Source organism: Abramis brama (assembly GCF_963993115.1).
Source record: "Abramis brama genome assembly, chromosome: 2".
Lineage (NCBI taxonomy): Eukaryota > Metazoa > Chordata > Actinopteri > Cypriniformes > Leuciscidae > Abramis > Abramis brama.
The window spans coordinates 52,171,117-52,186,296 of record NC_139964.1 but is presented as its reverse complement, the minus strand read 5'-3'; the positions used below and the strand labels follow the sequence as shown (position 1 = coordinate 52,186,296).

The following is a 15,180-nucleotide window of genomic DNA, read 5'->3' as shown; positions in this document are numbered from 1 at the left end:
CCCAGGTAACATTGAACTCTGACTCTGATAAGCTATTACTGCACTACACAATTACCAGCACAGTTTTGTTTTTGTTTTATTTAAATGGTTTGCACTTCAACTGCCATGTGCCTTATGCCACTTTATCTCTTTTTTATTTTTCTACAATGTCCTCAGTGTATATGTGTATATGTATATGTGTATATTTGTATATTGTATATTGTATAGTTGTATGTACATATGTCTAAGACTGTATTTATCTGTACTTGAACGTCTACTGTCAGTGTTTAATGTTAACTGTATGCACCTAGGGTCTGAGAGTAACGATATTTCTATTCTCTGTATGTATGTACTGTACATGTAGTAGAATTGACAATAAAGTAGACTTGAAGACTCTTGAAGACTTATCCTGTTATAAAAAAATGCCACATATAAAAGTAAATTACTTTGTTGTGGTCGACAGGATGTTAAAATTCTGTCTGTGTTGTCTTAATCCATAAGAATAACAGAAGAAATGTTCTCATGAGGGTATGAGAGTCAAGATATTCTCCTAATTATCCATGAAGTGTGCCAATTGGGACAGGGCCACAGTGATACGAACGATGGTGCTGGTTTTTCCGATGGTTTTTCGATGACAGCATGGCAACTATGCTAACATCAAAGGAATGCGTGAGCATGGATACGTGGATGCCCCCTATGGAAGAGACGTTTGTGAGATATCTCTCGGCAGGGGAGGCATCGACACTTAAGGGTCTGGTCCTGCCATCCAAGCCCCTTAAAACAACTTCACACCACAGATCTCACTCTCCGGTCCACAAAACAAACTGCTGCCGCGGTCGGTAGATTCTTTCTTTTAGGAGACAAAATAACTTTATTTGTCTTTAACTTTGGTCTTTAAAACTTCAGACAGCTATATTACACACTGCATGAAAGGTAATATTTGAAAAGACATAATAGGGGCATGTAGCCATATATGGAATTTAGCCATATCTAGACTTGTGGATGGCTCTTAAAAAGCACCATATTATGTCCCTTTTCACAAGATGTAAAATAAGTCTCTGATGTCCCCAGAGTGTGTATGTTTTAGCTCAAAATACCCAACAGATAATTGTTTACAGCATGTTTAAATTGTTACTTTTTGGGGCTCAGAAAAACGCACTGTTCCTTTTAAATGCAAATGAGCTGCTGCTGCTGGCACAGAGGGCGGAGCCTCACGAGCTTACGCTCTGTGGACAATCTCATCTCATCTCAAGGAATGATAATATCAAAACAGAAACCCTCAGTAACGTTAGGTGTTCATTTCGACCCGGAGTCGGACAATAATGCCTACAGAGTCAGAGAATATATGCTGTATGGAGATCGAACAGGTATAGTTTAGTTTAATTACGGTTATAACGTATTTGTCATTTGCTTTTATCCACTATTAAAACAAGCCTGCTGTAGCGGACCCCGTCCGAATGATGGCCAAAAATATACTGATGAGTTCAATGAAGTTTATTGTACATCACACAAAAGATGAAGCGTCAGAAACATGCAAACTGTTCTGTTGTTGGCTGCACAAATGAGCACAGAACACTATTTTGACCAAAAAAATTCACAGCTGTCTTATAAAGACCCCAGGGAACTGTCAACTTGTGTAAAAGTTAAACATGACGGTACATGCAAGTCGATGAAATGAATCAATGTAACCTCCACAACAACTACATAAATGTATCCACTAACCATTCAGAAACGTCCAGGTACGTCTAAAAGTGGCAACCTCTTCCTCTCTGTAAGGCTGCACTCCGCTACTGGTTATTTCTGAGACTTTGGATGAGTGAGATTATTTGCGTGTTTTGTTATTGTATCCGAATTTAGCTCGTGTAAAGGATTGGCCATCTTTTGAATGGGGGCAGGGAGCAGCAGCTCTTTTGCATTTAAAGGGACACACAAAAACGGCGTGTTTTTTCTCACACCCAAAAAGGGGCAAATTTGACAAGCTTTGCAATTTTGACAAGCTTTAATTTGAGATTAAATTTCACAGACACATTCTGGGGACACCATACATTTATATTACATCTTGTGAAAAGGGGTATAATATGTCACCTTTAATATAATTTAAGTTGAAATTACTTGTACAACCAAGTTGATTGTACTTAGAAATTTACATTTACATTTATGCATTTGGCAGACGCTTTTATCCAAAGCGACTTACATTGCATTTCAAGGTACACATTTACATTCTTTTCAGTTCTTTAAGGCAGCAGCTGAACTTAAGTTCTTGTTTTCTGACTATGTAACTGTCGGATTACATAATCTGGAACAACACCCTTCCAATCCAATTCAAGGACTGAAACTAACTGTTGAAATATTGAAATATGAAAATGACAATTTACAAGTTTCCTGGGACTCTTACCCACTAAATCCCACTCTCCATTGGGGATGTATGTAGAGATGTCCACTGACTGCATCTGTAGGTCCAGCAACCATCCGTTATGAGTCCATGAGCCAAACTTGAGGTCACATTTCTGTATATCGAATGGGAACCAGCGCACATCTATGTAACATGTACTCTTCAGAATACCTGCGTGGTTACACACAAACATACATACTGCAGCATATAAAAAAAATCAATAATGGCAATAAAGAAAGTCATGCTGGATTGTAAATGAATGTTGAAATTATCTTAAATATTACACTATATATCACAATTGTTAAACCTACAAAACGAACTGTAGACAAACTAACATACTAACTAACTCAAAGTAAAAATGAAACTATAATAGTATATCAATGATACTAAAATAACACTTGTTCCCTTTCTAATGGGAGCTTGCAATGCGTCCTCTAGAGGGCACTATGGGCAATGCCTCCAGCATGACCGGTGTCTGAAGCACATATATGCGACAATTGCATTGCCTGGAGACAGCCTATGATGTCATCACGGTGCAACCGTGAGTATAAAAGGGCGCCTGAGGAACACATCATTCTCTTCTGTCTTTAGGGGCTGACACCAAATGACACACATGCGTGACTTATACGTGGTTTATTTGGCGTCGCTGAGGCGACGAGGAGACTGAGATCATGGACCCCAGGTTGGTAATCAATGTTGTGTGCGTATGTCACAAGGCATGCATTCAGCATGGCAGAGTGGGTATTTGTTCCCCATATTTTCCTCTAGAAGATGCAGTGCGAGTTCCCATTCGAAAGGGAAACGAGACACTGCGTCTTGTTGTCATGCTTCTGGGATGCCTGCTAATTCTCCTTCAGACAAAGAAGTGGATGATGTGTTCCTGAGGTGCCATTTTATACTCACGGCCGCACTGATAATGATGTCATAGGCTGTCGCCGACCAGTACAATTGTCGCGTTTATATACGTGCTTCAGACACCTGTCATGCCGGAGGCATTCCCTATAGTGTCCTTAGAGGACACAGTGCGAGTTCTCAGGGAACCATGGTTACATGCATAACGTCTCGGTTACTGATGTAACCCTCGTTCCCTTAAGTAGGGAAATGGAGACGTAACATCGACGTGGCAACGTAATTGGGATCACTTCAGGGAGCCCTATCATCTTCAAGTGTCTACAGAACGAGCCAATGACCGTTGGCGTGCATAAATCGTGTCACGTGCCCCGCCCCGCAGCACAGGTATAAACAGGAAGCGGGTGCACGCACACATTGTTTTTCGCTGAGGAGCCGAGATAGTGACGGCCGTACAGCGATGGTCAGCAACAGTGGTGACGGGACGTTACGTCTCCCGTTCCCTCCTTCAGGGAATAAGGGTTACATCAGTAACAGAGACGTTCCCTTTCAGGCGCTCACGTTCGACGTAACGTCAATTTGACAACGTAATTGGGTTCCCATGGAGAACGCCATGGTTGCTGCCACATCCAGCACCCTACGCAAGACTCTCAGACCCCCAACTGGCTGGGGTGGAAGATCTGCGTAGAGAGAGTTCAAACTGCTGTTCCGTTATATGGAACTCTTGGATAACACAGGGAAAGCGTGCCGTTCTGAGGGAGAGGGACGCTGCAGAAGCCACATCCTGCCCGAAGGGAGGTACCATATGGAGAATACGCATATGGACCGGCCGGTTAGGGGCAGTGCAACATATGGAATGTCACTGGGGTGGCTCCAGCCTGAGAAGGGGGAGAAGGCGCTTGTATCCGTTCCAAGTGGAAGGGAGTGGCGCAGCAAGCCGACACTAGAGCGGGAACTTCGGTGTTACCAGCTGGTTGAAGCGAGCACACAGGAAGAAACCAGCTCAACACGTAAGCTATAAAATCTAGCAAACGTGTTAGGTGTCGCCCAGCCTACAGCTCTACAGATGTCTGTCAGCGAGGCGCCGTGTGCCAGCGCCCAAGAAGAAGCGACACCCCGAGGGGAGTGATTTTTCAACCCAGACAGGAAGGGCACGCCTTGGGCTTCGTAAGCCAAGGCGATGGCATCCACTATCCAGTGGGTCATCCTCTGCTTGGAGGCAGCTTTTCCCTTCTTATCTGAGGTTATCTGAGCAACATAAAACATACACTTTGAGGGTGGAGGGAGACAGCCTTCGCTCCAGCCCTTCTTGCAGGAAGGAAAGCACGGTTCTGATCGAGCAAGTTCGTTGGTTCTCCTCGTAAGAAGAACACCAGTCAACGAACAGGTTCCACTTCAACACATAGAGGCGCCTCGTAGAGGGGAGTCTAGTGGAAGTGATGGTGTCAACTACCGCTTGGGGTAGGTCACCTAGAACCTCCGCGTCCCGTCCAGAGACCAGACATGGAGTTTCCAGAGGTCCAGTGCCATAGGGTGCCCCGTCTCTGAGAGAGCAGGTCCTCTCTCAGAGGAATGGGCCAGGGAGGGTTCTGTCGCGAGGAGCACTAGTTCCGGGAACCAGGTCCGGTTGGGCTATTACGGCGCAACAAGCAAGACCTGCTCCTCGTCCTCTCTGACTTTGCATAGGGTCTGTGCAAGAAGGCTCACTGGGGGAAACGCATATTTGCGAAGACCCCGGGGCCAGCTGTGTGCCAGTGCATCCGTGCCGAGGGTCCCCTCGGTCAGGGAGTAAAACAGCTGGCAGTGCGACGTGTCCGGGGCAGCAAACAGATCTACCTGTGCAGTCCCGAAGCACCTCCAAATCAGCTGGACCATCTGGGGGTGGAGTTGCCATTCTCCCGGTAGCACCTGCTGCCGTTAGAGCTCCGTTAGCTGCACAGTTGACCAGGCCCGGAATGTAAACGGCACGAAGCAACCTCAGATGCTTCTGACTCCAAAGGAGGAAATGGCGGGCGAGTTGTGACATGCGGCGGGAGCGTAGACCGTACGGACCAGTACATGCTTGCCTAGTAGGGGCGTTTTGAAGCAGCCCAGCGCAAGATGTACTGCTAACAACTCGAGGCAGTTGATGTGCCAATGCAGTTGAGGCCCCGTCCACAGACCTGAAGCTGCATGCCCATTGTATGTGGCCCCCCAGCCGGTGGCAGAGGCATCTGTGGTGACCACAGAATGCCTGGACACTTTTTCTAGGGGAACACCTGCCCGCAGGAACGAAGGGTCCAACCACAAGCTGAGAGTTTGGCGACAGTGCGGGGTCACTTGGACCCGGCATGAGCTGCTCTGCCACGCCCATCTCGGGACTCGATCGTGGAGCCAGTGTTGAGAGCGGCCTCATATGAAGCAATCTGAGCGGCGTTACCGCGGCTGCAGATGCCATATGCCCCAGGAGCCTCTGAAACAGTTTCAGTGGTGCCACTGTTCTGCATCTGAGCGAGCTGACGCAGTTCAACACTGACTGGACACGGGCCTTGGTGAGGCACGCTGTCATGTTGATCGAATCCAACTCCATACCGAGAAAAGAGAAGCTGCCTCCGTGACTCTCATGAAGACGCGGGGCAACAGGGCCAGCCCGAAGGGTAAGACTTTGTACTGATATGCCCATCCCTTGAACAAAAAGCGAAGAAACGGTCTGTGTCGAGGGAGAATCGAGACATGAAAGTATGCGTCCTTCAGGTCAATCGCTGCAAACCAGTCTTGGGGACAGATGCATTTGAAAATACGTTTCTGCGTATGCATCTTGAACGGCAGCCTGTGAAGGGACCGTTTCAGGACACGCAGGTCCAAGATTGGTCGTAACCCACCGCCTTTCTTGGGTACAATGAAGTACGGGCTGTAGAAGCCAGTCTTCATATCGGCTGGAGGGACCGGCTCGATCGCGTCCTTCGCCAGTAGGACTGCGATCTCTGCCCTGAGCACAAGGGCACTGTCCGCCAGAACACGGGTGAACAGAATGCCCCTAAATGCTGGGGGACACCGGGCGAACTGAATCGCATAGCCGAGTCTGATAGTACGGATGAGCCAGCGAGACGGGCTGGGAAGTGCTGGCCAGGCTCCCAGACACCGTGCAAGTGGGACCAACGGCACCACAGACGTACCCGGGGTGGGGCAGCGCGGCAGAATGCCTGGGGGCCAGTGGCGGAACAGAAACAAAAGGAAACAAAAGATTCTCTGCCCGGCCCTCCACCGGGGGAAGGAGCGGCGCCTTCGCCATCTCCTGAAGAGAAGTCTGATCATGACGCATGACGCGATTCACACACGCCAATGGTCATTGGCTCGTTCTTTAGACACTCGAAGATGATAGGGCTCCCTGAAGTGATCCCAATTACGTCGTCATGTCGGCGTTACGTCGAACGTGACCGACTGAAATGGAACCTAAGACATTTTAAATGAAATGAACTGATAGCAAACGTAATCTAAATGTAGAAACAGAAAATGAGCAGACAATTAAATATCCAATATTACCCAATACCGATAAAAAAAAATTAATAATCGAATATCGGCCAATGATCAAAATGTTACCGATTTACTGTGCATACCTAACTTAAATCTGTCAGACTTAGACAAGGTCTAAGACCATATTTGTGTGTTTGGATAATTAAAAGTGGTAAGGATAATTCATACCTGGTGGTATGTACTGACAGGCACCTGATGCATTAACCAGGACATTCGTATGAAAGGTAGCATCAAACCTCTCATCAGCACTGCAGAGAAGAGTGTGAGGAAAAAAAAATACAGATTAAACTTTAATCTAAATATTTTTGCAACTGCATGACTGGAATTGTTCCCGAAATGTTAGCTGCCCTGTAATCTGAATAAAATTACACACAGGTTAAACAATCAAATGCCAGTTATTGCCTTCATACTATGCGATGGGTCATTATGCAACTATGTTATAACAAAATAATTTCTATGCGCTCTCTGTAGAATAATATATGTGTCCTTGTCCTTTTGCTTTTCTCCTACCTACCAGAAGAATAATATTCCTTTGATTAAAATGTCAAATTCAATTGGCATTGTGGTTACTAGGAGGCAGTCCAGCAGTTGTTTTATTCAAAAACCTATTCATAATTAATACCAAAGCACTATTAGCAGTATGATTAAGAAATGAAATTCAGGTAAAATTGATAATACCTTCATAAAATAATGTCATAAATCATCTGTGACATTTAGGGCTTATTAGAATGTAAGAGGCACACAATATGATTTTTAATATGTCATAGTAATTATACACATGTCCTGATCTTTTATTTGGCACATAAGTCAAATTAATTAGTATTTGGATAGAGTCTGTACAGGTTGTAATCAATCAATCAATCAAATTTATTTCAGGAATACATGGCCTCTCGGCCCATAGTTCCAAAGTCACAATAGCATGACAGATGCTCTTTTCTTCATTCCGTGATATACAATGCCGATCTCCATGCATGCTTCGACTCACAAACATGTGACATATCAATACAAACATCACCAACAAGTGTGAGATCACCCAAATATTTCTTACGCAGATCCATGTACAAAGAACAATCATACAAGAAATGCTTCTCGTCTTCAATCACAGAGGTATTGGTTAGATTACAATAATTAAAGATTCTCTCTGTCATTGGTATATTACTCAATCTACCTCTTTCTATAGCTAAACAGTGCCCTGAGCATCTGAACAAGAACAGAGATCGTACTGTCATGACTGGCTTTGCCGTGCTGCTGGGCAGCTTGTTGTTTGTCTGTGTTTTATGGTTGCCGTCTGTCTGTCTGAGTCCTACAGGTGGAGCTGTAGGCTGGCCGTGAAGGTTAATGGATGACCTGTTAAAAGAGGCCTTCCGGGAGCTCGCGGGTCTCTTTCCTCTTCGGGCCGTCGGTCCGTGCGGCTGGTGGCTGCCTCGCTCGTCGCACTTACCTCCTCTCCCCACCCGTTTCATTCTACTGATGAACACTACACTTTTGGTTAACCATTACATTTACTGATACACTTCTATTTTTGTTAAATAAACACTCTTTGTTAAATGTAGCGATCAGTGTGGTCTTCCCTTTTATGTTGCGATCACAGTATGAGCCAAGTGGTCGTAACATATGGGGGCTCGTCCGATTAGTCTCTAAGTTTGATAAGTAACGTTAGGCTGCTTTAATTCCTAGTAGTAGGCTACTAGCGTGTGTAGTGCTGCGTTATGTAATCCAGCCGGTTTATGAATGAGTGAAGTAAGTTGAGTCTACTATCAGCTCGCGGATTGTTTTGGGAGAGCCACACTGATTTTGTGTGTGTGTGTGTGTGTGGGGGAGGGAGAGTTAAGATAAGGGGCGTTTTTGTTTCAGCCGTTCGGTGAGAAAGGTTCGGTAGTAGTTTGGGTGGCTGGACGGGAATTTTGTGGAGCTATGTTTTGTCCCCAATTAGTGCGCCTCGGCGTTGTGGGTCTAGCTTACTGTCACTGAGGTCTGAACGAGGGCACCGCCGTGGAGCACCGGCTGGAGTGACTTTGTCGGGACAGTACGACTCCAGCGGTATGGGTGAGTGAATTATCCTTGTTCTTGGACTTTGGTGTGAAGATAGGGTAGAATAGTAGGGGGGTAAATGTTAGGGGGATGCTCCAGCATTAGTCTGTCTGGTTACCTGAACTGTATCGACTTTATAACCGGTTAGGCTGGATTTGTTGTGGATTGGAAAGAGTACTGATGGTCATGTTGGAGGAGTTTTTAGCAGCTCCGTCTGAGCGTTTGTTGGTGGGGTTAACTAGGGAACAATTGTTGAAGGTGGCCGAGTATTACGCGATCGAGTTGCCGGCCGTACTTAAATCTGCTAAGAAGAAGGAATTTGTGGGTTTTATTTGCGAGTTCTTAAAAGAGAAGCAGGTTTTGCCTGATGTAACCCCAATCAGTCCTAGTCCAGAAATACAAATTAACGAGATTGCTGATATTCCTGAGTCTAGCGTTAAGCCTAAAATGCAGCTTAAGTCCAGCGATTTAACCTTTGAACAACAAAAACAACTGTTGAGGATAGAGATGGATATAGAATTGGACAAAAAGAAATTAGAGTTGGAGCAAAAGAGATTGGAATTTGAGCAATTTAAATTGGTGAAGGAACAAGAGATGCTGGAGAAGCGTTTAGAGCAGGAAAATGAGCAAAAACGTTTGGAAGTGCACGAAAAAGAGAAAGACCGTTTGTTAGAATTAGAAAAACTTAGAAGTGAAGAACAGGAACGAGATGTAGAAAGAACTAGACTGAGACTACTTTCTGAGGGGAGAATTGATCGAAATTCTACCGGTAAGTCAGATCTAGCTGGTATGATAAGGTTCCTGACAAAATTTAACGAACGGGAACCGGATATATTTTTTTCGTTATTTGAAAACATAGCCCCTGATCGTGATTGGGATGATGAGGACAAAACAGTACTTTTGCAAACTGTATTAGTGGGTCGCGCGCAGGAGGCGTTTGTGGCTTTGGCACCTGCCGAGAGAAAGAAATATAACAGCGTAAAACAGGCAGTCTTAAAATGTTATGAACTCGTTCCAGAAGCTTATCGGCAACGTTTCAGAAATTGGCGAAAAGGTGAGAGACAAACCCATACTGAAGTGGCAAGAGATTTGAGTAGTTTTTTCAATCGTTGGCTTGCCGCTGAGGGTGTGGAAACATTTGATGCGCTGTGAGATTTGCTGATTCTGGAACAGTTTAAAAATATTTTGCCTGAGAGAATAGCTATTTATGTGAATGAGCATGAAGTTAACACTGTTGCGGAGGCTGCTGTTCTCGCCGACGGTTTTGTGTTGACGCACAAAAGTAAAGTACGTGAGTATTTTCCACGTTATGAATATGACCATAGGGAATATCGATCAGGTCGGGTTAAACTTGATCATTTAATGAAGAATAAAACACGGGAGACTGAGGTTGTTGGTGAGAAGTGCAATTATTGTTTGGAAAGAGGACATTGGAAGCGAGAGTGTCCAGTGTTGGGTGCGTGAAATAAGGTTAGAACTGCAAATGGAAAAGCTGTTGGTTGCGTGTCTTCTGTTGTGCATTCAGATGGGCCTGTTGTGTTTCATGTGGATCAGTTCTCTAGTTCGGAAGTTAAAAATGTCGTTCAGCCTGACGCTGGTGAGGAGAAAAATCTTGGAGCTGTGTCTAGGGGTGAGCGTGAAACTTCTGGGGTGTCTGATGTGTCGAACTATGCACCATTCATTAGTGACGGTTTTGTCTCGTGGGTAGGGGATGCGCACAGAGTCCCAGTGAAAATCTTGAGGGACACAGGAGCCTCAGAGAGTTTTATTTGTGCTTCGGTTTTGCCATTTTCTCCAGTATCAGATACTGAGAAGTTTGTTTTAATTCGTGGAATAGGCCTTCAGTCTTTCCCGGTGCCTTTGCACAGAGTTCAGTTATTTTCAGGATTTGTAAATGGCGAGATTACAATTGCCGTGAGACCCTCTTTACCTTTACCTGTTACCTGTGTCATTTTGGGCAATAATTTGGGTGGGTGTTTAGTGTCCCCACCGCCTGTGGTTACTGTTGCGCCTTTGCCATTAGAGGAGCCAGATAAGTTTTTGCAAGATTTTCCAGAGGTTTTTACTGCCTGCGCTGTGACGCGTGCAATGGCTCGCGCGCAGATAGGTTCACCATCTGATGTGTCTAACATGTCTGTGTCTGGTTTGTTTATTCCAGAATTACCCGCGCCGTTGTCTTATGATGAGCTGGTTGAAGCTCAAGGAAAAGATCAGAGTCTGGAAAAATGTTTTGCTCTAGCTGCGGCTGACCCAGGTAAAGGTTATCTGGTGCAAAATGGTCTCTTGCTCCGAAAGTGGTCATCTTGTGTTGATCCTGATGTGGCAGATCAGGTGATGCAGGTCGTGGTACCTGACAAGTATCGCGATTTAGTTTTAAAAACAGCACATGGTATAGAGTCTGGACATTTTGGTGTTAAGAAGACCTATAATCATATACTACGACATTTTTATTGGCCACGGATCAAGCGGGACGTAATGAGGTTTGTGAGAACTTGTCATTTTTGTCAAGTGGCAGGGAAGCCAAATACTACAATCAAGCCTGCTCCCTTACAGCCCATTCAGTCCGTAGGCACGCCGTTTGAACACATCATTATTGATTGTGTAGGTCCTTTAACTCAATCAAAAACTGGATGTACATATCTGTTTACAGTAATGTGCCAGGCGACACGGTATCCGGCTGCATATGCCTTAAGGGCAATAACCACAAAGTCCATTATGAAATGTTTGTCACAGTTTATTTCTGTTTTTGGGATCCCAAAGATAATTCAAAGCGACCGAGGTTCGAACTTCACCTCCAAGACGTTTGCGGCTGCTCTGAGATTGTTGCGTGTGAAGCACAATTTGAGCAGTGCCTATCATGCTCAAAGCCAGGGGGCGCTGGAACGTTTTCATGCAACCTTGAAATCTTTGTTACGCGCATATTGCATTGAAATGAAGAAGGATTGGGAAGAGGCTTTACCATGGCTTTTGTTGGCGGCCCGTGGAGTTGTTCAAGAAAGCACAGGGTTTTGTCCTAATGACGTTTTTGGTCACAAAGTACGAACATCTTTGTCTGTTTTGAGCACTGAATTAGACCAGTCAAAAACCCCTGCCAGTTTGGTGGAGTATGTTAATGGTTTCCGCCGTAAATTATTTTTGTCTTGGAAGTTGGCTAGTGAACATCTGAGTGTGGCTCAGGACAGAATGAAACAGCGGTATGATCGTAAGGCGGAGGCCAGGGTGTTTAATCCTGGTGATCAGGTGGTAGCGTTGCTGCCCATCCCAGGTTCGTCTTTGACAGCAAAGTACTCAGGCCCTTTTACGATCATGCGTAAAGTCTCTGAGACAAATTATTTGTTGTCTACTCCTGAACGCAGGAGATCAACGCAGCTTTGCCATATTAATTTGCTGAAGCTGTACTACTCCACATCTTCGGGGGTGGTGGGTGATCACGCGGACAGTCCTGTGGGATTGGCTGTTGTAGAGGGGCTGCCGAACGTCGCTCAGGTGGCAGCTGAGGATGGGGTGCAGTTTCCAGACGATGCAGTTTTACATGGGTGCTTGAATAACACGCAGAAGCTGGCTGAACTGGATAGTATGTTGGGGCATTTAAGTGGGGAACAGCGCGATGAGTTAAAGGTTTTAATTTCTGAATTTTCGTCTTTATTTTCTGACACTCCGACCTGTACAAGTTTAATCGAGCATGATATTGACACACAGGGTGCCCGCCCGGTTAAGCAGAGGTTTTATCGACTGCCTCTAGAGAAGCGTAAAAGTATGGAGGCCAGTGTTCAATATCTTCTCGATAACGGTCTGGCCAAACCATCCTATTCCAGCTGGGCATCACCGTGTTTGTTGGTTAAAAAATCGGATCAAACATATAGGTTTTGTACAGATTATAGGAAGGTTAATGCATTGACAAAGCCCGATTCCTTTCCATTACCTCGTATTGAGGATTGTGTGGACCAGGTTGGTAGTGCACGGTACGTTAGTAAATTTGATTTGTTAAAAGGGTATTACCAGGTACCACTAACATCGAGAGCGCAGGAAGTGTCTGCATTTGTTACATCTTCTGGGTTGTACTCTTATTCTAGGATGAGTTTTGGCCTTCGGAACGCCCCCTCAACCTTTCAGCGTCTCATGAATAGGGTAGTTGCTGGGTTGGAGGGATGTGCCATTTATTTAGACGACGTGGTCTGTTACGCCGATACGTGGGGTGACCATCTGGCACGTATTCGCGCACTGTTCCAGAGGTTGGTGGCAGCAACTCTTACTGTTAATCTTGCTAAATGTGAGTTTGCCCAGGCCACTGTCGTTTATTTAGGTAAGGTGGTGGGCCAAGGTAAGGTGCGGCCAGTAAATGCGAAGGTCGTGGCCATAGAGAACTTTCCCCCGCCGGCCACAAAGAAAGAATTGATGCGCTTTCTGGGCATGATCGGTTATTACCGTAGTTTTTGTTGCAACTTTTCCACGGTAGTTTCCCCGCTGACCAATTTATTGAAGGTCACAGCTAAGTTTGTTTGGTCGGCCGAGTGTCATCAGGCATTTCAAAATGCCAAGCTGTTATTGAGTTCGGCGCCGGTCTTGGCTGCACCCAAATTGGATCAGCCATTCCAGCTGCAGGTTGACGCGAGTCAGGTTGGGGCGGGTGCCGTTCTTTTGCAGAGCGATGAAAATGGGGTTGATAAACCTGTTTGTTATTTTTCACGCAAATTCAACAAACACCAGTTTAATTACTCCGTAATTGAGATGGAGGCTTTGGCGTTAATTTGGGCACTTCAACACTTCGAGGTTTATGTGGGGGGGGGGTTTACATCCAATTGTGGTTTATTCGGACCATAATCCCCTCACTTTCCTCCAGTCACTAAATAATTCCACTAACCAACGCCTCTTACGTTGGGCACTATTTTTACAACCTTTTCGTTTAGTTATTCGGCACATCCGCGGCGTGGAGAATGTGTTAGCTGATGCACTCTCTCGCGCCCCGGGTGAGTCAGTTTAATGGTGTCTGTTTTTCCCGCTCAATCTGTGTCTGTTCTGCTTGCCTTAAATAGCTGTCCATGGTACCGGGATTTGCTGGTTGCAGAATGTGGTAAGGGTGGCGTGGGTGAGAATGGTCACTGTTGGTCCAGTTGTCCTGTTAGGAATGAGGTGCACTTGGGGAAGGTGGTATGAATGAATTAGTCTTTCCTGTGTGTGAGTGTTAGTTAAATTGGTTTATTCATTTTTCTTGATTCTGTATAATTTTGTTATGGCTATTGTGGGAGCTTGATGTTTTTTTCAGAGTCCCATTAAAATGGGTCTCTGTCATCAAGGGGGGGGTGATGTCATGACCGGGCAGGTGCTGCTTGTTGTTTGTCTGTGTTTTATGGTTGCACTCTGTCTGTCTAAGTCCTACAGGTGGAGCTGTAGGCTGGCCGTGAAGGTTAATGGATGACCTGTTAAAAGAGGCCTTCCGGGAGCTCGCGGGTCTCTTTCCTCTTCGGACCGTCGGTCCGTGCAGCTGGTGGCTGCCTCGCTCGTCGCACTTACCTCCTCTCCCCACCCGTTTCATTCTACTGATGAACACTACACTTTTGGTTAACCATTACATTTACTGATACACTTCTATTTTTGTTAAATAAACACTCTTTGTTAAATGTAGCGATCAGTGTGGTCTTCCCTTTTATGTTGCGATCACGGTATGAGCCAAGTGGTCGTAACAGTACCAGCTGTATGTTCTGTATAGATGCAATGTAGCTCTCCTGTACCACCAGGGACTTGCATTGTGAATATATATTCAGCTTCTTATTTTCTAAAACTGATGTGTACCATGCATTTTGTGCTTTTTCTCTCAATCGTTGAATCAGAATAGATGTGAATGTTCTTATATCACCTACACTTTGAGCCTCCCAGGCACTAGAGAAACCATAGAAATACAATAGAACTCGAATGCCGGAAACCCATGTTTTTCTACCTACTTCATCTAACTGAAAAAGCATATTATAACATTTTCTTGGATACTGATAATTAGACATGGACACTAATTTTATCCAATACATGATACACCTTTTCATATAGGTAGTAGACAATGCAAATCTACCCAGATCGCCCAAAACAGCTACATTGCTTACACCTGTACTGATACACAGGAGTTTTTTTTACAGAAGGATAACTGAACATTCTCAATACACTCCACTGGCTCAAAGCCCCATATCTCAGATCCATACTAAAATATGGGTGCAACCATGTGGTCAAACAAATACAATGCTTGGTTAGAGCTACTTTTATGCTTACGAACAAACCTTAATAAAGAAAGCATTGCCTTCTTACCTTGGTTTTCTAAGTGTTGTCGAGTTTTCCACCATGACAATTTTGGTGTAAACGACATACCCAGATATTTATAAGCATTAACCACTTCAATCTACTCACCAGCAAAATACCATTTTTCATTCTTA

The 15,180-nt window shown here is 45.0% G+C and overlaps 1 protein-coding gene across 2 annotated transcripts in view; it reads right to left on the bottom strand.

Annotated features, from left to right (window-relative positions):
* chrna8 (cholinergic receptor, nicotinic, alpha 8) overlaps window positions 1–15,180 on the bottom strand; it is a 97,138-nt gene that overhangs the window by 6,222 nt on the left and 75,736 nt on the right. For both annotated transcript variants that reach the window (XM_084096246.1, XM_084096247.1), the window contains 2 exons: window positions 6,902–6,981; window positions 2,375–2,542 (listed from right to left, as the gene is read on the bottom strand). In XM_084096246.1, the coding sequence (XP_083952372.1) occupies window positions 2,375–2,542; window positions 6,902–6,981 (248 nt within the window). The remainder of the gene's footprint in view (window positions 1–2,374; window positions 2,543–6,901; window positions 6,982–15,180) is intronic.